General features: G+C 44.2%; 1 protein-coding gene across 5 annotated transcripts in view; it reads left to right on the top strand.

Moving 5' to 3' along the window:
- Positions 1-23,494, top strand: part of HTT (huntingtin) — a 637,913-nt gene that overhangs the window by 136,367 nt on the left and 478,052 nt on the right. For all 5 annotated transcript variants that reach the window (XM_085849284.1, XM_085849282.1, XM_085849286.1 and 2 more), the window contains 4 exons: positions 7,762-7,871; positions 11,080-11,229; positions 11,581-11,698; positions 15,394-15,536. In XM_085849284.1, the coding sequence (XP_085705410.1) occupies positions 7,762-7,871; positions 11,080-11,229; positions 11,581-11,698; positions 15,394-15,536 (521 nt within the window). The remainder of the gene's footprint in view (positions 1-7,761; positions 7,872-11,079; positions 11,230-11,580; positions 11,699-15,393; positions 15,537-23,494) is intronic.

Below are 23,494 nucleotides of genomic sequence, written 5' to 3'. Positions count from 1 at the left end.
TTCCCCACTGACGGACCTCTGGTAGCTTATACATGTTGCTGCGTTTGAGCCGGAAGAGTAACTGCTGAAATCTATCTGTCCGGGTTCTTCCCAACGTCTTTGTTCTTTGTTTCTTTCACATTTCTTTCGAATTTTTATTTTATTTTTATTTTACAATTCTCTTTATTCATTCTAATTCTTGCTTTTTCTTCTCTTTCATTATCTATCTGTTTAAGGAGAAGTGAATTATTGCAGAATTTTTTTCTGTAAAGCCCACTTGGCTGTGCCTGGATGGGTTTTTGAGGGTTGTGGTGTCACGGCAGAAACCCAAATCCTATCCAGGGTCCTCCTGATGACTCCATCTTTGCTTTTTACTTCTTCGGGTTCCTTCTTGGTCTCCCGTTTCATTCGGCTCCTTCACCCTTCAACCTTTGGAGCTTAACTGGAATTGGAAAATACCCTTTAAATCTTTAAGACCCTTATAGACCTCATGTCAAACCTTATAGACTCCCTATTGAACCTTTAGCTATTTATAAAGAACAAAAGACCCTTTTGACCCAGGAAGACGCACACCACGCAAACACCGATATCGTCTTCTTGCAATATACAGACTATCCTTTTTTTCAGCAAGTAATCGCGTCACTCCCCCCCACCCCCCCCTAGTGACATGTTACACACACACACGCACACACGCACACACACACACACACACACACACACACACACACACACACACACACACACACACACACACACACACACACACACACACACACACACACACGCGCACACGGTCTGGCACACTGACATTTTTATTGTGAGTTAACACAAATATGCAATTCTCACAACTCTTCAAAAAAAACAAAAAAACCTCAGCTTCTCCCTCCCAACTGTGTCCCATCTTTGTTCTCCCCCCGCACTCACCCCCAACTCCAAGTCCCCACCCTTCCACTCCAAATGCAAAGGCATCGATCCCTTTCCTGCACTCAAGCCTTCAACCCCCCCCCCAATAATCCCTCTCCCACTGTAAGTCCTCAACCCCCTACCCTTTCCGAAATTGTCCCATTTTAACCCTCACCCCCCTCCCGCTCAAAAAAGCAAACAGGCATTCCAGTGTCAAAACAGCAGAATATGCCACATGTTCTGCTCCCCGATCATGCTATCACCGACTTCAAAGAGATCCGTCGACACGGTCGCCTGTTCCACTCACATTTTGAGAAAATAGTCGGAAATAACAGCAAACCTGCATAACCTCCGCAGTAAAAGCATTGCTTGAAGAAAAGGTAATTCTGACAAGACAAGAAAAGGGAGAGCTTGCTGTCAAACCTCGACTCAGATTCTGCAACCGGTCCAGACGGCATCAGCCCACATGTCCTAAAAACCTGCTCCTCTGCTCTTACTCACCCTCTCTCTGTTCTATTCACCCTCTCATTTGCTCAAGGTCATCTGCCATCTGCTTGGAAATCAGCAAACATCACTGCCCTGCACAAAAAAGGTGCAAAAACAGATCCCTGTAACTACAGATCAATCAGCCTTCTGACAATCATCAGCAAGGTTATGGAATCCATCATCGCTTCACACATTAAATCCTTCCTCTTCTCCAATGGCCTGATTTCCAATCATCAATTTGGTTTCAGACAAGGTCACTCTACCCTGGATATGCTGCTTCTGCTCTCCCAACAATGGATGGAGGTACTCGATGCCGGACATGAAATCAGAGCCAAATCCCGAGACGTATCACGTGCTTTTGACACAGTCTGGCACCCTGCCCTGCTCACCAACCTCTCTTCCTATGGTATCCAAGGCCATCTCCACTCAGGGATCGCAGACTTCCTCTCCTGTCGCAGTCAACGTGTGGCCCTAAATGGAGTTGTTTCATCCCCTCTTCCTGCCCATGCTGGAGTTCCTCAAGGTAGCGTTCTGGGCCCTGTTCTTTTTCTGGTTTTCATCAATGATCTCTCCGACTCTCTGGAAAAACCTCTTTATCTCTTTGCTGATGAATCCACCCTCTGCTGCACCATCTGTCATCCCTCAGACCGGCAAGCAGATCTTCTTCGTTCTCTGCAGATTAAAATCACAAACTGCTCAAACACGTGGAACATGTCTTTCAATCCTGAAAAATCTCACACACTCACTATGTCTCTCCGAAAGGACCGTTTGGACCCCCCCCCACCCCATCCACTTTCTCAACAATCCTCTGGAAGAAGTCTTTTCTTTCAAGCTTCTTGGTCTCCCTATCTTCCATGATCTTTCCTGGGAAAGCCACATCTCCAACCTCGCCTCCAAAGCCAGTCGCCAACTGGGAATCCTCCGTCATGCAAAGTTCTTCCTCGGCCCACCCGAGCTCCTGACCACTTACAAAGCTTTCGTCCGCAGCCTGATGGAGTACTGCTCTCCCCTCTGGGCTGGTGCTCCTACCTCAACTTTTTTGGCTTCACGCTGTGGAAACCAAGGCATTTCAGATCATTGATATCTCCCACGATGAGGCTTAGTCTTTGGATCTCTCACTCTCTCACCACAGGCAGGTCGGTGGTCTTTCTGTCTTCTACCGTCTCCTCTCTGTTCTCGCCCCCCCCCCACCCGCTCTGTCTGTGATTTGTCCCCACCATATTTATGCAGGGCGCTCAAGGTCTGACAGAAACTCCCTTCTGGTAAAACTACCAAAATCACGAATCGCTGCTCGCCTTCACTCTTTCATTCCTCTTTTTTTCCCGCCTTTGGAATAAATTCCCACACTCCATTCAATCGCATTCTTCCCTCAAGGCCTTCAAAACAGCATTTCACCACCACCCCTTATCATCCCCCAGCCAAATCCTCGATCTTTTCTACCCCCGTTAATCCACCACAAACCCACCTCCTTTAAATTCACTGCTTTCCTTCCTGAAAGTCCCTGTACTGTCCATCTTGTTTACCTTGTGTACCTCATCCCTCTCCCTTCCACAGAACTACTGACGACTCTGTTCCCCACTGTTTTGTCCTTCCCACGCCCCTCTTGTCTAATGCCCCCCTTGCTGTGCCTTGTGTGTTTGCTCTCCTCCTCCTTCCTGACAAAGTATGCAAAAATACCGAAGAAGAAATTCTAAAGGGTAATTTATAGGGCTCCTAAATCGGTGGCCATAGTGTATAAATTGTTGGTGGAGTTCGGCGAACTGTCCAACCAATGGGTGGAACTCACACGCACAGATGCCCACATCGACACATGCACGGCTCCTTTTATCATGTAGATTTGCATGTTGGGTCGTGAATTTGTTTACCAACCAAGACCTTGAAGCATCTTGTTTGAGGTCAAAAGTCAAGGTCGCATAAAATCGCTAACTTTCATCTGATTTGACTTTTATCATGAACATGGCTTGTATATTGGTCACAGATCTGGTTCACCAAAAATCACAATGATCGATTCAGCCTTTTCACTGCAAGCGGTTTCCATGACAACCAATTTCACCTCGTTCATATAATAAAAGGGGCCCTTTGTGAATTTATTATTTGCTTATCTGGAATTTAAATTCCAGATAAGGTATTGTCATCATGCACCGCCCCGTCCGCCCGTCCATCCGTCCATCGATCTCCTCTTTTGACTTCTCCGGCCAAACCGCTGGGCCGATCCGGCTGAAATTTGGCAGCAACGTTCCTCTCCTGACTGTTAACGGGGATTGCAAAGCTCGTTCCGGTCACTTGACTTCAAGTCGGTCAAAATGGCCGACGTAGTAAATTCCTTCACAAATCTTCCATTCCATACCCACCAGTCAGAATGCTTCCAAATTTGGGTTGCAGCATTAGGCCAGGGCCCAGCCAGATAAACTACAGGTGCAGTGGTCCTATTTTTACTATACGTCACAAATTTTTCAAGTTATAACATTGACACCTGCAAAGTTTATTTGTACGTATGTGTAGGATACGTGAGGAAACTTTTGTCAAAGGTCAAGGCCAAGGCCGTCGGAAACAAGTGAAATATCGAGGACGCCGCAATTACAAAAATGTATCGACCAAATTTGTTATGCGTAACATTCAATCATGAAAAACACTTGAAAGGTCAAATGTTTGCAAATGCCAAATAGCTGTTTCCATTGCGACAGTTGATTTTGATTTTGAAAGTATCGTGCTTTGTCCAACATTGTTTGTTTGTTACTTGGAAAGTCGAATATTTGCAAGTAATATTGGTTGGTCTGGTGTGTCTGTCTCCGTCTGTCCATCGATCTATCTGTCGATGTTTTTCAGTTTGTATGTCAATCACCCACAGGTCACATTTCTACTTTGATCTTCATGAAACGTCACCACCCGGTAGAGGTCGTGACGAGCTGGAAGCCGATTGTTTTTGAGGTCACTCGATCAAAAGGTCAAATGTCAAGGTCACAATAAATCGTCAATTTTCTACCGATTTCACTTGATATCCATGTTCCGTAAAACCCCGACTTTCGCAAGGGATACGTTATCGCAAACTGCCACGAATTGCGAATCCATGAATGTTCAGCGAACACTTTTGCCGTGAGTGTCATTATTATTTATTTATTTATTTATTTATTTATTTATTTATTTTTAATCGAAAACGACCCGTTTGCTTTGCTTCGATCTTGCATGGTCCCCAAAGCGCGCCTTAATCCCGGAAATAGCTTCCGTTTCACCTGCTCGGAGTTTCAGGTTGAAGGAAGATATTCTTCGTTATCTCGCAAAGATAAACGTTGAGTTTAAATTGCACAATTTTAACCATCCTGGCATATCGTAGTCCTTGTGTTAGAATTTGATTTGATTTTTTTTTTTTGATCCAAAATAAAAGTTTAGTAGCTTTTCTTTATTGGCGTGAGATTTCCAGCACATACTGTATATTACACTTTTATCGTGTGTGTAACGAAACAAATCGTGAGACGTAAAACTAAAAAAAAATAGATATATAATGAAATAATCACTCATGGTTCCTGATCAAAAATGTATGATCAAATATTTAAGTATCATCAACCCATCTATAATCTTCTTCCCCCCGCGTGGAGTGTTGGCGATCGTCTCTGTGAGTCAGGCTTTTTTCCTGAAGCAGAAAATACCAACAATGTTGGGGGTTCGTGGGTGGGTCGGGATGGTTGATGCTCTCAAAACCTGCGAATAGCTGGGGTATAGGGGACGTAAGGTTCGGGGCGTAAGATTTGGATGAAAGTTTGAACTGCACACATATACAAACCTGCGACATTGTGCCATGTGGACGCATTGTGTGACATTCAGCAATCACAACCAGGAAGCACCATTGATGTTTTATAGCAGTCGAGGGAAAGTATTACTGCGATTATGAAATTCTCCTGACTTGGACCAACGTCGTGATGATGACCTAGTTTTGTATTTTTAATTAATTTTCTGAAATTTGTGGAATTTGTTTTTCACTTGGAAGTTGTGTGTTGCGGTGTGTAAATAGTAAAGGTGGAAAAAAAAAAAAAAGAGTGTTTTTATGCAATTTAATTCCAGGCTATAAGGAAACAAAAGGTGAAAATTTTGAAAGGGGATGTAGACTTTCTCTCGGCATTGAAGGCAATTTCACCAGAAGGGGGTTGATGGTGGGCTGCGTGAGCCCCGCAGAAACCTGGGGGGATGGGGAGGATAAAGCATGGAAAGAGCAGACGATGGAAGACCACAAAGGAGCTGGTGGAAGACAGAGACCACCGACCTGTTTGTGATTGTGAAGTGATAAGCCCATGGATTGAGCTTCAGCACAGGAGATTCCAATGATATTGAAGGCCTTACTTTCCACAGCATCAAGCTGACCCTGACCATGATATGAGGAAGGGGAGCCAGCGCGGAAGGGAGACCAATACTCCATCAAGCTGCGGATGAAGGTCTTGCAGGTGGATAGTTCAGGTGTGCCAAGGAAGGACTTTGTATGAAAATGGATTACCAGTCGGCGACTGACTTTGGAGGCAAACTTTGAAATGTGGTTTGCCCAAGAAAGATCATGTCTGATAGTGAGACCGAGGAGTTTTAATTACTGAAATTCCTCATGTGGATTGTTGAGAAACTGGACAGGATGGTTTGCCGGACTGTCCTTTTGGAGAGACAGTGAGAGTATGAGATCTGTCAGGATTGTAAGACATATTCCAAGTGTTTGAGAAGTTTGTGATTTTTTTCTTTTCTTCCCAAAGTCTTAAGAGAGGGAAGAGGCTGCTGTCTGACTGTCTGAAGGATAAGGGATATCTTGGCAGAGGGTGGAGTCAGCAAATCGATAAAGAGCATCTTCCATTGAGTCAGAGGGATCATTGATGAAGATCAGGAGTCGGACTAGGCTTAGAACACTTCCTTGGGGCACTTTAGCCTTGACAGGGAGAGGAAAAGAAAGGATTCCATTGAGTGGCACATGTTTGCAACGAGAGTAGAGGAAGTCTCTAAGCCATGTGTGGAGTTGACTTTGGATACCAATGGCAGAGAGTTTGGCAGGTAAGGCGGGATGCAAGACTGTATTAAAAGAATGAGTAGTATTGAGAGAGACGGTCCTGATCTCATGTCTGACATTGAGGGCCTCCATCCATTGTTGGGTGAGTTGAAGCAGCATGTCCAAAGTGGAGTGACCTGGTCTGAAATCAAATTGGTGTTCAGAGATGATCATTGGAGAAAATGGAATATTTCCTCTGAACTGCGTTGATGGATTCAATGACCTTGCTGATGATTGGAAGTAAGCTGATCGGTCTGTAGTTAAGGGGATCAGTTTTTGAACTTTTTAAAAAAGTTTGTCTTGGTGGATTTTTGTTGGCGGACATCACTACAGTGATGTTGGCGGATTTTCAAGAAGATGGAAGATGACCTACCACTAATGACAGGGTGAAAAGGACAGAGAGAGGATGTGCAAGATCAGCAGAACAGGTTTTTTTGGACACCTGAGCTGATGCCATCCATTTCAGTTGCAGTCAGTCGGTCGACGGTTGAAAGAACCTTCTCGACATCCTCAGGTGCAAAAGACAGAGTCCAGGAGCGGTTGGGTATGACATGGATGAGTGAGCAATTGGGGACGTAAGATTTGGAAGCAAGCACGGAATTGAGGCACTCGGCCTTCTCACGACAGAATCACCGATGCTGCCGTTCGAAGCGAGAGAAGGGAAAGAAGGGGAGCGTATTCCAGAGACAGACGTAACAAGGTGCCACCAGTTTTTGGAAGAGGTAGACAAGTTTGAAAGTTCATTCTTGAGTTTAGACAGACGTTGTTTTCTCGCTCTCTTGAGAGTGCACTGATGCACTGAGATTGCGCCTGCGGGTCGGATTTGCCTTCCTGGAAGAGAAGGCGAGTTGTTTCAGAGCAACTGCTGCACCACAGGATTCATTGTACCATTGGTGGAAAGAAAGGTAGGATAATTGAAGACATTGTGGGATGAATCTATGCATGAGAGAAAGCAGGTTTTTCTGTGGAGTAATTACCAGGCTGAGTCAACATCAGGGGCAGTAGATACGAGAGACCAGTCCTGAAGAGAAGTTTTGAAAGTTCATTCTTGAGGTTGGACAGATGTTTTTTTGGCTCTCCTGAGAGTGGACACACACTTGTGGACCTTTTGGAAAGCCGTAAGATTGCCTTCGGTCTTTATAGTGGTTTTGGTGTTTCTATTTTTTTTTTCCTTTCATGTTTTATCATTTCTCCCTTTCCAAACTGTGTTCCAAGACTATTGCTGTAAATTGTGACAAACGCACATTGTTGTTGCATTCTTGGGTGTAGATTGGTAATGCTGACCTGTTGAAGTCTTGCATTCCTTTTCTTGGAGGTTCTGTTAAATGCAAAATGAGATCCCCCACTCATCGCCTTTCTCAATCCCTCATTTGGTTTAGACTCTCTTGCGGAGAAGACATCTGCAGGACGGAACCTTAAGTGTACTCCTTTCTTTGCTTGGAGATGAAGATGGGCGCGTGAGGCACACTGCTGCGTTGGCATTGGTCAGGTGAGTCATGACTGCTCGCCGTTGATCCACATTACCCAATCAACTTGGCTATTAACAAGTTTTATATTCAGATTGCAGTGGCTTGTTGGCTTCTCTTGGCACATACCTGCTGCCCTTGCCGCTCGTGGTACCTGCCCACAAAGCCTGCTTCTCTCGGTGCCTCCTTTCTGTGCGACCTTTTCTTGATACCCACCTGCTTCTCTTGACTGCTTGCTGCACATGCTTCTCTCAGTGCCTTCCCCGTGCCTGTTTTTCTCGGTGTGTGCCGGTTGAGTCTACTTCCCTGGGCGACCATCTGATGTGCCTGCTTCTTTGTGTAATCTTCCTGGATTACTCTTATAGTCAGCCGGCCATCCACCCCGATCGTTCTTCGCTAGCCAGCCACCCTAACAGATTGCTCTCAGTCAGATAGCTGGGTCCCTGCTCATCCCGATCGTACCTAGCTGGCCAGCTTCCCTCGCGGACGGCTCTCGGCCCGACGGCCGCACTTGGTACCTTCAGCTGGCCATTGAGAAAGTTGCGTGTCCCAGTCGCTCTTAACGAGCCGGCCGCCGGCCCAAAGTAGACATTTCACATTGACAATTCAAATTCAGGTTTTGTCCTTTTTTTCAGTTTTTCAGAAGAGGAGAGTAATGACTTTTTTTAGTTGAAGAATTCCAGAGGCAGTGGCTAGCTCTTGAATTTAATTTGGAGATATTTGTGATATAGCATGAACAATCGTTTATGGTCTGCCCCATGAGCTCCTTCGGCTGTTCCTCTTCCATCGGCTGACCTTAGAAATACATTGGGTGTTTTTCCTGCTATTCCTTACCAAGGGACAAGTGAGAATATGGTTCTTTCTTGTTCTAATATTGTTTTTTTGGCACTGCAAATGTCTCATCTTACCCACCGAGGTAACATGGCCATGTTCAGTTGTCTCCTTGGAGGGAAGACAAATAAATTTTATTCATGAGAGTGGGATCAAAGCTGGAATCTTCAGTTGTCAAAAATCTTGAGCCTTTGAAACGGTAAAACCCAAGTAATTGTTTTTTGTTTCTCTTTCTTCCCACAATGATGCATGGAAGTGTAGCCTGAAGAAAGAGATAAATGTGGCAGTTGCCTTTGCTGCGGCTTTGGATCTGAATTTTAATGCAGTATTATAAATTGTGGGAAGCTCCATGTGTCTGGTCATTCGGACAAACTTATTAAATTCTCGCTCAACCACTGTAATGGGTGTTGTCCTGATGTTACATGTTAACTGCTTCCTCCAAAGAAACAAAGCACCAGACTCTGTGGTTCTGGCTTTTTGTGCCTTTGTTTGTTGAAGGTCCATCCATTTGTTGTCACTAAACTGTATGAGAAAGGGGAGGGATAAAATGTGTGGGACATCATCTGTGAAAGGGTGAAACATTACTGGAAATCAATCAATAAATAAATATATGTATATGGAAATGTATTTGTATATATGCACAAACATTGATGCACAATTGATGTATATATGATATATGTGATGTATATGATGTATATATGTATATATGCACAAACTTCCAGCCTCCTCTGAGATTGTGGCAAGTTTGACAGTCGATGCATTATACACCTCGTGCCTTCATAAAGTATTCACATCCCTCGACTTTTGTTACTTTTTGTCGTGTTACGGCCTGAATTTAAAATGGAGGAAAATTTTTTTTGTTTGTTTTTTTGTAACCGATCGACACAAAATACCCCATAATGACAAAGTGAAAACAATGACAAAGTTAACTCCCTGAGCAACACTTTGTAGAAGCACCCTTGGCAGCAATTACAGCTTCGCTTCTTCTTGGGTACGTCTGTATCAGCTTTGCACATCTAGGCTTGAGGATTTTCTCCCATACTTCCTTGCAGATTTGCTGAAGCTCTTTCAAGTTGGATGGGGAGTGTCGGTGAACAGGAACCTTCAAGTCTTTCTGCAGATTCTCAATGGGATTCAAGTCTGGGCTATGGCTGGGCCGCTCAAGGACTTTCACGTTCTTGTTCTGAAGCCATTCCAGTGCCACTTTGGCTGTATGCTTGGGGTCATTGTCCTGTTGGAATGTAAATCCTTGCTTCAGTCCAAGGTTTTTTGCACTCTGAAGCAGGTTCTCCTCGAGGATTCCATTCATTGTTCCCTCTATTCTTTGAAGTCTCTCAGTCCCTGCTGCTGAAAAGCATCCCCATACCATGATGCTGCCACCACCATGCTTCATGGTAGGGATGGTGTTCGATTGGTGATGAGCTGTGCTCGGTTTCCACCAGACGTAGCGCTTTGTATTCAGGGCAAATGTTCATGTTTAATCTCTCCGGACCACTGAATCATTTGCCTCTCATGCTCTGAGTCTTTCACGTGCATTTTTGCAAATTCCAGGCATGCTTTCATGTGGCTTTTTCTTCAGAGTGGCTTCTGTCTGGCAGCTCTCCCATAAAGCCTAGATTTGTGAAGTGCTACAGAGATTGTTGTCCTTCCGGCAGGTTGTCCCGTCACAGCTGAGGAACTCTGTCATTCTGTCAGTGTTCCTTCGGTTCTTGGTCACCTCCCTGACCAAGGTCCTTCGTTCCCAGTTGCTCAGTTTTGGTGGATGGCCAGCTCTAGGAAGAGTCTGGGTAGTTCCATATTCTTTCCATTTCCTAATGATGGAGCTCACTGTGCTCTTGGGAACTTTCAACACACTATTCTATTGTTTTATACCCTTCCCCTGATCTATGCCTCTTCACAATTCTATCTCGGAGTTCTACGGCCAGTTCCTTGTGCTTCATGGTGGAGTTTCTGCTCTGACGTGCACTGTGAACTTTAGGACCTTATATAGAAAGGTGTGTTTCATTCTAAATCGTGTCCAATCAATTGAATTGGCCACAGGTGGACTCCAATAAAGTTGTTGAGACGTCTCGAGGATGATCAAAGGAAATTGGATGTACCTGAGCTCAACTTGGAGTGTCATAGCAAAGGGGTCGAATACTTATTGAAACAAGACATTTCACCTTTTCATTTTTAATTAATTTGTAAAAGTTTCTAAAAACTTGTCACTTTATCATTACGGGGTATTTTGTGTAGATCGGTGACAAAAATTTAAATGTAATCCATTTTCAATTCAGGTGGAAACACAACAAAATGTGACCAACGTCCAGGGGTGTGAATACTTTCTGAAGGCATTTTACATTGAAGGGGCCATGTTGTTGACCTGATTTGATTTATCCACTATCCCTATGATGTTTCCAGACTTGTACCCAACCTCTACTACGACTGTGACCATGCACAGGGAGAGCCACTCGTCGCCATGGCCCGGCATCAGGCGACGACCAGTTTGGAGCTCCTCGTGCCCGAGGGTCCTACGTTGACTCGAATTTGTTTCACCTTTGATGGGAATGGGTTGGTTTTCCTCAACCATTGCTTTGTTCACTTATTTCTCTCCTATTCTCTTCTTTTTTTTTTGTGAGAGATGTTGCTTTCTACTTCCATCTCTCATCTCTCCATTCCCTCTCTGTTCATAATCATTCCCTCTCAACTCCATCAGTTGTCTTTGCATTCTGATTCTCTTCTTTATCACTGGTTCTCAGGAATTGTTTTTGCTTCAATTTAGTTGCATTGCAGTGAACGCTTCTTTCAATATCATGTTATAGTGTTTGTTGGATTGTATTCTAAGCTGAGAGGAGGATACATTGAGTAAAAAAAAGGTTTAAATTGCCATCTTCCTCTAAGCGCTACGTTTCTCTTTTTCAGGGCCTACCGTGGATATGAGGCTCCTCAGGCAACTGATACAACAATAGAGAACAACCTGTCACGCATTATTTCAGCCATTTGCAACGGACTTCATAGCTCGGCGTCACGGTATCTCCTCGTACGTGTACATGATCCCTCAAGCCATCCCAGCACCACCTGCTTTTGCTGCATTAATGCTGTTTGCTTTTTTTTTCTGCTATTTCCATGAGCACACATGTTTTTTTTTTTTTTTTTTTTTTTCTAGGAATTACCATCATGGAATGTGTTTTTAAGGATTCCTTTTTTCTATAGCTTTCAATTTAATGTTTGTCAAGCTATGCTTATCAACTTCAACTTGCTGCTTTTCAAGCTATGGGGTATAAACTGCAGAAACACCAGAGAGAGAGAGAGAGAGAGACAGAGAGACAGAGAGACAGAGAGGCAGAGAGACAGAGAGACAGAGAGACAGAGAGGCAGAGAGGCAGAGAGGCAGAGAGGCAGAGAGGCAGAGAGGCAGAGAGGCAGAGAGGCAGAGAGGCAGAGAGGCAGAGAGGCAGAGAGGCAGAGAGGCAGAGAGGCAGAGAGGCAGAGAGGCAGAGAGGCAGAGAGGCAGAGAGGCAGAGAGGCAGAGAGGCAGAGAGGCAGAGAGGCAGAGAGGCAGAGAGGCAGAGAGGCAGAGAGGCAGAGAGGCAGAGAGGCAGAGAGGCAGAGAGGCAGAGAGGCAGAGAGGCAGAGAGGCAGAGAGGCAGAGAGGCAGAGAGGCAGAGAGGCAGAGAGGCAGAGAGGCAGAGAGGCAGAGAGGCAGAGACGCAGAGACGCAGAGACGCAGAGACGCAGAGACGCAGAGACGCAGAGACGCAGAGACGCAGAGACGCAGAGACGCAGAGACGCAGAGACGCAGAGACGCAGAGACGCAGAGACGCAGAGACGCAGAGACGCAGAGACGCAGAGACGCAGAGACGCAGAGACGCAGAGACGCAGAGACGCAGAGACGCAGAGACGCAGAGACGCAGAGACGCAGAGACACGAAATGGGTAATCGGGAAGAATTTTTAGTTTGGTCATTTAAAAGGGTTGACCTGTTTGAAATATCATCCATTTAACCAATTTTTTGTTGTTGTTGTAGAATGCACACTTGTACGCATCTAATTAATTGGCGTAAAATGTTGTCCGCTCTCGACTGACTTTCTCGTGCGTTTTTATTTTTAACGTTTCATTTTGATTCTGTTTATAACAATTATATTTTTACCTTACCCGTGGTTCGTAATTACCTCCGCCACCAAAGGTGGACGGAGGTTATGTTTTCACCCCGGTTCAAAAAAAAAAAAAATTTTTTTTTGACTGATTCGGACTAAATTTGTTGAAAAGTTTGGGAGTGTGGCAAGGATGATGTGATTTGATTTTGTTGAAGATCCGAATCTGGATCTGTATCTGAGAATTTTTGAGTGATTCTTCACAATTGAGTGATCGGGCTAAAAACTATATTCAGCGCAATATCTCAAAAAGTTATTGACCTCTTCGGACAGAACTTAGTGGACAGGTTGGGTATGTGACAAGAACGAAGCAATTTGATTTTGGTGAGGATTTGAATTCAGATGAGTTTTTTAATATTTTTTTTCACTTTTCAGTGATTCTTCATCAGTGAGAGATGGCACCAAAAATGATCGATAGGATGACATTTCAAAAAGTGAACGAGTGTGACAAAAACAAAGCCAATTTGGATCTTCACTAAAATTTAAGCAATTGCTACTTGTCACACACCCATCCTGCCCTCCAAGTTTCGTTCGAATCCATACATAACCTTTTGAGATATTGTGACGTATATTGTTTTTGGCCCTATCTCTCAATGGTGAAGAATTGCTGAAAAAATTCTCATGTCTGGACTTGGATCTTCACCAAAATGATGCGATGATGTCCTTTGCCAGTCACCTACATGCACAAAAAATATTCTGAATGATTGCTTTAAAACTGTGGCCAAGTAACAAGATGTTGTGCACATCCATAAAACTTGCGAAATACAGAAAACAAACTTACCTTAAAAATAATTGGTGGTTGAACTTGATGACCAAGTATGCAAATCCTCTTCAAATTCAAGTCAATCGGATGAAAATCGACAATTTTCGAAACTTGGCCTATGATGTTGACCTTTTGGCCTATGTTGACCTAAAAAATACTTGTTTAATTCAGTGACCTCGTATGCAAATCCTCTTCAAATTTCAAGTACATTGGATGAAAATTGTGGATTTTATAAATTGCACACAAGTTGTTGACCTTTGGCCGATGTTGACCTCAAAAATAATGGGTGGTTGAATTAATTGACATGATATGCAAACCCTGTAAAAATTTCAAGTTAATCGGATGAAAATAGATGATTTTAGTAATATGGTCCATGTTTACTTCAAAAATAGTTGGTGGTTGAATTCACGTGGGTCATGTGTCTCGAGCGGCGGCCCACCTCCCACTAACCGGTCTACTGCATGCAGTTAGCGGTCCATGGTGCAGCCGGGCTCTTGCGGATGGGTCCCTCCTATAAGACGTGTGATACTACCACTCTGTCTCAGAAGGGGGCACTCGAAGACATGGGTCCTGCTCCCCTCTCCCATTTCAGTGAGCACCGTGCCCCACACTCTTCCGGGCAGATGGTCTTGCCTGCCATGCCAGTTGTGCAGATCTGATGGACTGGATCTGGGTGCTGGGTCGGTGTTCGTCACTTGGGACCTCAAGCGAACCAATATTGGGATGGTTTTGCGGTCCCAATCTGCTACAGATGTCCACTCTAGTGGTCTGGTGCTTCTGTCGATGACCACTGCACCGTGGTGGTCAACACCTGACACGCGGTGGAGTGCGTCGGAGGGAGAGGGGGGGGGGCAACGGTACCGCGCAGTTAAACCCCGGTATGGGAGGTGTCGAGCCGGTGCCAACCCCTCCCCGTAGCTTCCCCATGAAATCAGGTTCAAATTGAGTCATGGGTGGTTGAATTCAATGACATGATATGCAAACCCTGTTCAAATTTCAAGTAAATCCAATGGAAATTGACGATTTTCGAAATTTGGCCTATGTTGACATTTAGACCTTCAGACGTCAAAATCAATAAGCTTCTTGCTTCTGACCAACTCTACCATTTCATGAAGTTTTGTGGAGATTGTTTTAAAAATGTGACGTGTCGGTCATTGACATACATACATACATACATACATACATTACATACATACATACATACATACAAACAAGAAAGATGTCACACAGAGCACAATACTCTCAAATGCAGAAAACAAATTTGACCTGAAAAAAAAAATTGGTGGTTGAATTCAATGCCATGGATGCATCAAATTGTCCATTTCATCAAGATGAAAATTGACGATCTTCATCGAAGCTCAGGTCAATCGGATGAAAAACGATTTTAGAAGTTTGACCTTGAGTTGACGTTTGACCTTTTCACCTCAAAAATAGCTGGTTTCCCAATTCAGTGACCCAATGTGCAAATCCTGTTCAACGTTCAAGTCAATCGGATGAAAAATGAAGATTTTAGAAATTTGACCTCAAGATGACCTTTGACCGCAAAATCAATCGGCTTCTCAGTTGTGACGACCTCCACAACTTGGAAAAATGAAATGACGATTGGTTTGTAATTGTGACCGATCGGCGATTGACTGACTGACAGACAGACAGACAGACAGCAATGAAAGCATCACCTCCTTCCACCTCCGGTTGCAGAGATAATAAAACTAATTTGAATATCATCTATCTGTAATCCTTGCAAAGAGTGCTCAGTGTTTGCCAGGCTGTTTTAACCTTTGCAATGTAAATTCGACATACTTGCCTGTGTGTGCTGCAGTTTGGCTCTTGTGAGGCACTGCGTCTCCTATCAGAGCGCTATCCCATTTGCTCGTGGGGTGTGGGATGGCACTGTGGCATCCACTTACCTCCATCACCAACTTTGGACCAAAAAAAGCCTCCATCGGGTTCAACAAGAGCAGGGTGAGTCTTCATTTTATTACTCTCACCAAAGAAGAGAGTATTGCATTTGGGTCCGTTTGTCTGTTTGTCTGTTTGTCTGTTTGTCTGTTTGTCTGTTTGTCTGTTTGTCTGTCTGTCTGTCTGTCTGTCTGTCTGTCTGTCTGTCTGCCTGTCTGTCTCTGTCTGTTTGTTTCTTTGTCTGTTTGTTTGTCCGCACAGAACTTTAGTGTTTTTCTGCGAAACCACTTGTCTGATCGAGACAAAATTTTCACCATCGGAGCGACTACTCAGGTGGAATGTTTCAATGATAATAATTATGATGTCATCGATCACGTGGTGTGGCAGTCATTTTGGAAAAAACTGAAAAACTTTGGAGCTGTATCTCTGAAAGCGCACCAAGGAAACCATTGAAACTTGGCAGATGGCAAGTATTCCTCATGGGGAATGAGTGTGATTTAAAAAAAATGACATCATAGGTGCCTTCGTTATGACGTCATAATTGCATATGTAGAACGCTACATCCGGTCGGTCTGAAAATTTTTGAGGGTCATCTAGGGATAAAATGCTTCACAACAATAACAAAAAAGATGACGTCATCGGTCATGTGATCCCGCAGCCATATTGTCTTTTTGAAAAAAAACTTTCAAACAACCATATTCTCTGAAATGGCTGAACAGATCGAGGCAAAACTTTACATGTATGACCGCCTATCCATGAAGAACAAAAGGTTCACACGTATGACATCATAGGTCACATGGTTTTGCAGCCATGTTGGATTTACCCTAAAACCTAAAAAAAGTCTTCTCCAGAACAGCTGGACAGATCAAGGGGAAACTTAAAACAAATGTTCCCCAAGCCTCAGGTGTACAAGTTGTTAAGGAATAATTGATAGGTCACATGGTTGGGCAGCCATATTGGATTGAAGAAAAATATTAAATAATGTTTTCTCTGGAACACTTAATCAAACGACGTGAAACTTTATAGTTATTATCTAGTAGTGATGGGGAAATACATGTTTTAAATTTCAACGTGATTGGACACATGGTCTGATAGCCAGAATTGTTTTTTTTTCATCTGTGTTCTTTTTTTAAATTTTATTTATTTATTTATTTTGTTTGACTGTGGCTCACTTGGCTGTGCCTGGACGGGTTTTTGATGGTAGAGCAGGAGCAGCTGAAATGATGTGAATCCTATCCAGGTTCCTACTGATGATTTAATCTTTACTTTTTGCCTGCTTGGGTTCCTTCTGATAACTCTAATGCAGGACTGTACCGATTTGGTCTTCCATTTGATTTGAATTGAATATATTTTCATCCCATTCTAAATTAAATTTAATAATAATAAACGTCATGGGTCAGGGTCAGGTGTCCGATCAAGGTGGGGTTACATCCCTTGGTACCCGGTCATCACTGCCAGCAGTTATAAAGTGGCAGTTCTACTTATGTCTCTTAATTACATAACACACCAGTACACAAACACCACACAAAATACACACAAGACAAGTCCTGGCAAGGGTGTGCATCTCTTATTGCGCTTTTTTTTGTGGATGCGTCTCACTGATCGGGATGGTTGTAAGATATGTGTTGGTCCCCATGGGTCTGGAACTGTGAACCAGAATAGCACAAAGTTCATTGACTGTGCAAGAAGTGTGGCAAAGTAGATTGGCCTTGTGCTCATTAATGGTCACTGGAGGATGTTCCAGGACTGGAGGGCTCAGTGCCTCAACAGCGACCACAGGCTTGTGCTAGCAACTTTGAAGTTGCATCTCAAATCCTGGAGAATGGTACCATCCCAGCCGAGGCTGAAGGATGAGAGTATAGCTGAGGAGTTTGTGAACAGGCTGAGTGGAGATTTGGGGGGTCTTGAAGAGTTGTGGAGTGCCTTCAAGACCACCATCCTTGATGTTGCTGTTGGATGTCTTGGAACTCACCGTCGGGCGAAGAATAATTTTGTCTCTCAAGGGACACTGGGTACCATTGACCAGAGTAACAGGGCCAGGCTTCATGTCCGAGTTGAGCTGTTCAGGGAGTAGAGGCGTAAAACTGAATGTGTGCCGATTGTGGACAAGCAGGTCTGTGTTCGAGGAATCTGTGAGGAGGTAGATGGACCGTTGCTATGGACCCCTCCGTTGCCTAGCAACGGCCGAAAAACCTCTAAATGTTGGGGTATTTTAATGAAAAAAACAATCTGCAGCATTAACCCTTGAAGCTAGAATCATGGATTTACCTCCTCACAGATTCCTTGACCTGTGGTCAAGTGATCCTCATCCTGCTTACAGGGGAATTCGAGCATTGCATTCCTCCAAGCCCATCCCTCGGTGTACTGTAGTTAGAGCAGAGGGTGGTGGGCTCTTGACAGAGGAGCCCGAAGTGAAGACCCGCTGGGCTGGTTACTTTGAGCGGCTGTTCCAGGTTGATCCACAATCTGGCGAGTCGGATGTCAGGGTGTTCCTATATCCCAATTGCTGACCCTCCAATCAACTGTGATCCACCTTTGTTTGTGGAAACACAGGCTGCGGTAAACCGGTTGAAATGGGTAAAGCTCCTTGGATCTGCAGCATCCAGCCGGACTTCTCAAGGCTGGTGGAAATGCTGTACTCGTGTCGTTGCATGCAGTTCTGTGCTCTGCTTGGAACACAGGCATCATCCCAACTGACTGGAAGAAGGGCCTTGTTGTCCCTCGCTGGAAAGCTAAAGGTGATTGCCAGGACTGCAACAACTACCGAGGGGTGACGTTGCTCTCAGAGCCGGGCAAGGTCTTTACTCAGATAATTCTCAGGCTTTACACCAAAGAGGTCAAAGATTGACCGTATCTTTGCTCTTTGGGTCCTCACTGAACGTAGATGAGAATTTCAGCAGGGTGTGCTTGCAGCTTGTGTTGATCTCTGCAAAGCGTTTGATGCAGTGAATCAGGATGCTCTCTGGAGGATTCTTGGTCTTCGTGGGGTGCCACCCAAACTGATCAATCTGATGTCTGAACTACACCCTGGTAGTGAGAGTGCTGTGAGATGTGATGATACCATCTCCGACTTCTTTCCAGTTGATACTGGAATTCGTCAGGGGTGTGTACTGGCCCACACAATTTTCAGCACTTTATGGATTAGATTTGAGGGAGGTTTTCGGAGAGATCAAGCTGCGGTGCATCGTTTGCGAATGCCAAGATCTCTGACCTTGATTTCGCAGATGATGTAGTCATCTTTGCGGAGACTTTAGATATCCTTTTGTGGTCCCTTGAGGTGCTGAATGAGGAGTTGGGGCAATTGGGATGACGGGTTTCTTTGGTCAAAACTAAGATCCAGGCTTTCAATGACATCTTGGATGCTGCAGTCCTGTCTGTGCCTGTTTGTGGTGAGGATGTTGAGGTCATGGAGAGATTCACTTACCTTGACAGTGATATTCATGGCTCTGTTAGCTGTGAGCCAGAGGTCAACAGACAGCAGAGAGGGTTGGGCCTGGAAGTCATGGATTCACTGGTTCATAGGGTGGGATGCTGCTAGTACCTGTGCAGGAGGATGAAAGTCTGAGTCTTGAGGTCCTTGGTGCTTCCAGTCTTGCTTTCCTGATGTGAGACTTGGACTCTGACCAGGGATCTGAGATGGAGACTTAATTCCTTTGGTACCAGATCTCTTCGGATTCTTTGTAGATTCCTTGGCTATCGCTGGTTGCTGAGAGAGACTCAAATGAGATTTGTTACCTGCATGGTCCGTGAGTGTCAGCTGCGGCTGTATGGACATGTGGCTCGTTTTCGTGACGCTGATCCTCCTCACCAGATTCTTTCAGCGAGGGAACCTCTTGAGTGGAGGAGGCCAATGGGCCGACCAAGTGCCTCGTGGTTGCAGCAGGTTGATCAACAAATCAAGGAGATGGGGGTAGGCCAGGTATCTGCCTTGGCGATGGCCAGACAGGAGCCCCTGGAGTACCGGTGAAAAGTGGACGCAGCGACGTGTTGCTCCGGCGCATGCTCCCATACCTGATTTGACCTGATGAGTGGTACACCAAGGACAAAAGGTCAACAGACAGAAATACGGCCGAAGTGAAACAGGTCAAAGAGACCGTGCAGATACAACATGGCATGGGGAGACGAGTGGCAGGTGATAGGACGACAGGGTCTCATTGAGTGTGCTAAAGATCCGAGTTATAAATGAGAGAAACCATCAGATGGTGGTGGACAACAGACTTGAATGCCTGGAAGGGAAAGCACGAGATATCAGGTTTGATAAGTTGGTTCCACGTGTCATAGAACGAGGGGAAAGGGGAGAGCTGGTGAATGAATGGATACGAGTTCAGACATGGGGAGCGGTACAATGTCGGGGATCTTGCGCTGCAGGACACTGCTTTGTGTATGCTTTGGGGTTGGGGTCGATTGGTTGCTTCTGTCGAGGAATCGAGTTGGTGAGGTCATCGGAGAGACCGTCAAAAAGTAACGAGCTGTGTTTAATTCCGGTAAAACTATGTGTTAGCATTGTTTTACTTTATTGCATCTGAATTCTGACATATTGTTTACGGTGAGAAGCTTGGAAACTTTTTCATTACAAGTTTGACCGTGTTTCAGTGCAATTTTCCTTGCACAGCTGGTTGTAATGAAAGCCTTTGCGCAATTATTGTCAGCTTTAATGTTACTTGCGTGGGCAAAAGAGATGGGGAAATCATCATGACAGGTTGTGTACTTGGTTGATGAAAATGGCTGTCGAACTTTGTACGTTCGAGAAATTCAACGGCGGGCCAAACGGCCTTACCTTGTTCGCCTTTTAAAATCCATCTTCCCAGTACAAGCTAACAAGGTATACAACAGCCTGCACTTGTTTTAGTGTAGAAATCCTTGCTGTGCGCGGATATTCGATACGTTGAGTAGATAATTGAGCGATATTATCACGTCGGGTTTCCTGGGGGTGCTGACGGAGTGCTTCGGCGGGAGTCATGGACCAATGCCCGTTAGATTTGCCCTGACCGTACGCGTTGGCACATAGTAATAACCAAGTCGTTTGTTGGAATCGCAAGCGCTTGATCGAGGAATGAGCAGGACGTTGGGGCTTTGTCAATATCAATCCAGCTTGTGCTGGAAACGAGGTGGTATGGCATCGTTCCCTCGCATTCTATTTCGTTCGATCGTTGGAAGCGGTCTCATGTAAATACCTGCACAAGATGCGGTGATACATTTGTCTGCATTATTTGGACAAGCTTGTTCAAGGACAAGTCGATGTGCTTGGTTTTGGTGGTTTTTTTTTTTCAAATATTTTTGTCCCTCCGCAGCCGACAGCTGTCGACATTGTTTCGGGTTGTGTGTCCGACTCTCCGTCCGTCCGTCCGTCCGTCCATCCATTATTGTTTTATTTTCGAACAAGTTCGAACTGTCGGGCAGAGATGAACAAATTAGATGTGGGGTTTGTAAGGTGAAAGATCATGTGACCTTGAATTGAAAAATTTTGTTGCTGCGAGAACTTGTGCACTGAATGGAGTTTCACCACATCGGGTAACAGTATGGTCTTTGGAACAGAACTGATTGAGTTTGGTTCAATGGGTCAATGGTCAAAGGTCAGGCATCCTTTAATTTAAAATCGTTTTGCAGAACATAACATGAGTGAGAAGCATCTGATGTTATCATGTTTGTTTTTTTTTTTCTCCTTTTCCCTCTTTTCCCTCTTGTGTTCTCTCTCTCACGTGACCTCAATTACCTCCACCACCGAAGGTGGACGGAGGTTGTGTTTTCCCCTCTCCCTCCCCCGTCTCTGTTGGGTAGTCGATCTCGTCGAAAAAAAAAAATTAAAAGAAATTTTTTGTTGAAATTTGTTCTACCCTTATTATCAGTATTTCCGTTGATATGTCTGTCTGTCTGTCTGTCTGTCTGTCTGTCTGTCTGTCCGTCCCTCTGTTCGGTCCAGTGCTCCGTTAATACAATGGCGATTTCGATGAAACTTGGTTGGTAGGTTCATACCATGACCTAGTTGTGTGCAAATGAGAACCGTTGCTATGGACACCACCGTTTCCCAGCAACGGGACTTTGAAATTTTTGAAAAAATCACAAAAAATTAATTTTTTCGAAAATGAAAAATCGGGCCACGAGCGACTGTGGTCAGTACATTCAGCCATATTGTCAAAAATTTCCAGCCGAATCCTATGAAAACTGTCAGAGAAGATAGACATTGAATGAACCCTGGTCGAAAACAATAAAAAAAAACGAAGTTCGTTATATCTCAGAGACTATGAGTCAGATATACATGAAACTGGTATGGTAGGTTCATGGTATGTGCTAGTTATGTGTGAGAAAGAAACGTTGCTATGGACCCCTCCGTTGCCTAGCAACGCCCGAAAAACCTCTAAATGTGGGGGTATTTTAACGAAAAAAACAATCTGCAGCATTAACCCTTGAAGCTTGAATCATGGATTTTCTTGTGCTTAATCCTCAGGTCATTCCCCATCGAACGGGCCCATCGCGTCAGGTTCTATTGGGTAGTCGACTACCCATGTCCGCCTACCGGCTTGTCTGTCTGCATGTCTGTTTGTTTCTGTCTGTGAACAGGATATTCCAAAACATTGTGGATGGATTCGGACGAAATTTTGTGGAGAGTTTGGGTGTGTGACTCGGACTAAATTATTACATTTTGGTGAAGATTCGGATCCGGATACCAGAATTTTTAAAAGTGACTCTTCGCCATTGAGATATCGGGTTAAAACTCACATACAGCACGACATTTAATAAAGTTCTGGACAGATTCAGATGAAACTTCGTGGGCAGGTTGGGTGTGTGACCATGACTAATAGATTTGATTTTGGTGAAGATCCGAATCCAGATCTGGATATGAGAATTAAAAAAAAAAAAAATTCAAGTGATTCATCACCAGTGAGAGGTTCACCCAAAACCGATACATCGCATGATATTTCAAAAAGTTGTGGACGTGTTATGACATCACGAGGTGTATGAATTTGGTGGGTGACAAGAACAAGCCAATTGGATTTTAATTCGGGTGTGGACGCAAATCCGGCCTTTCGGTGGGATACAAAACGTAAACTTTCAACCTGGCGGGGTATTCGCTCCACTGAATGCCGTTATCGTTTTTTCCTGTGACCTTTAATTGAGATGACATGTAACTGTGGGTTCACATCTAATGCGGGTGGAGCAGATCCATCGATACGCTTGCATGGAATATTATTTTTCGAGTTTAGTTCATCCTCCCAGTTTTGCAATTGTGTGCGTTTGTGTGCATGTGTGAGCGTCCAGGGCCATAACTTATTTTTCTCGCATTTGAGCTTTTGTCATCAAATTTTCAACAAACCTTTGTGATGAGAATATGGAGAGAATTAATTAAAAATCGAGCAAAATGTGAAAGGGTAAAGTCGTAGTAACTATAAATAGCCCTGATTAGTGGAGCTGCAGCATAGCTGCATCATGACCCGCTGTTTTTTCCCCCCTCGAAGACGAGTTCTGGGAATGTGGTTGCTCTGGGAAAATCCTATAACATGGAGGGAGGGCCCTTCCTGTGAACTGTTTATTTCTCCACAGTGAAAACGATCAAAAGTGTTCAGAGCTCTTTCGTTAAATGCAGGATGATGATGATGATGATGATGATGATGATGATGGTAATGGTAATCACACTGGTACTATTAATGATGATGATATTGGCTGATAATGCTACATAATGATAATGATCGTACTGGTACTGGTATTTGTATTGGTATTGGTATTGGTATTGGTATTGGTACAGGTATCGGTACTGATAATGGAACATAATGATGACTCTGTCCAGGCCATAACGTTTTTACCATTTGAGCTTTTGTCATCAAATCTTCAACAAACCTTTATTACGAGAATATGGAGAACCCAGATTAATAAAATGTACATTTAAAAAAAAAATTTAAACTGTTGTTTTTGTCAAGTTTAGTTGGAGTAAAAGGGGCCGTGGATGGATGGGCTTTGCATTTTGAAATGCTTTCTAATTCTCAACTGTTTAAGGCTCTTGGTGAAGATTGCAGACATTTGTGATG

This window comes from Eptatretus burgeri, chromosome 12 (genome assembly GCF_056783735.1).
Source record: "Eptatretus burgeri isolate ZD-2024b chromosome 12, Ebu_testis_v1, whole genome shotgun sequence".
NCBI lineage: Eukaryota > Metazoa > Chordata > Myxini > Myxiniformes > Myxinidae > Eptatretus > Eptatretus burgeri.
This window is presented reverse-complemented; position numbering and strand designations above follow the sequence as displayed.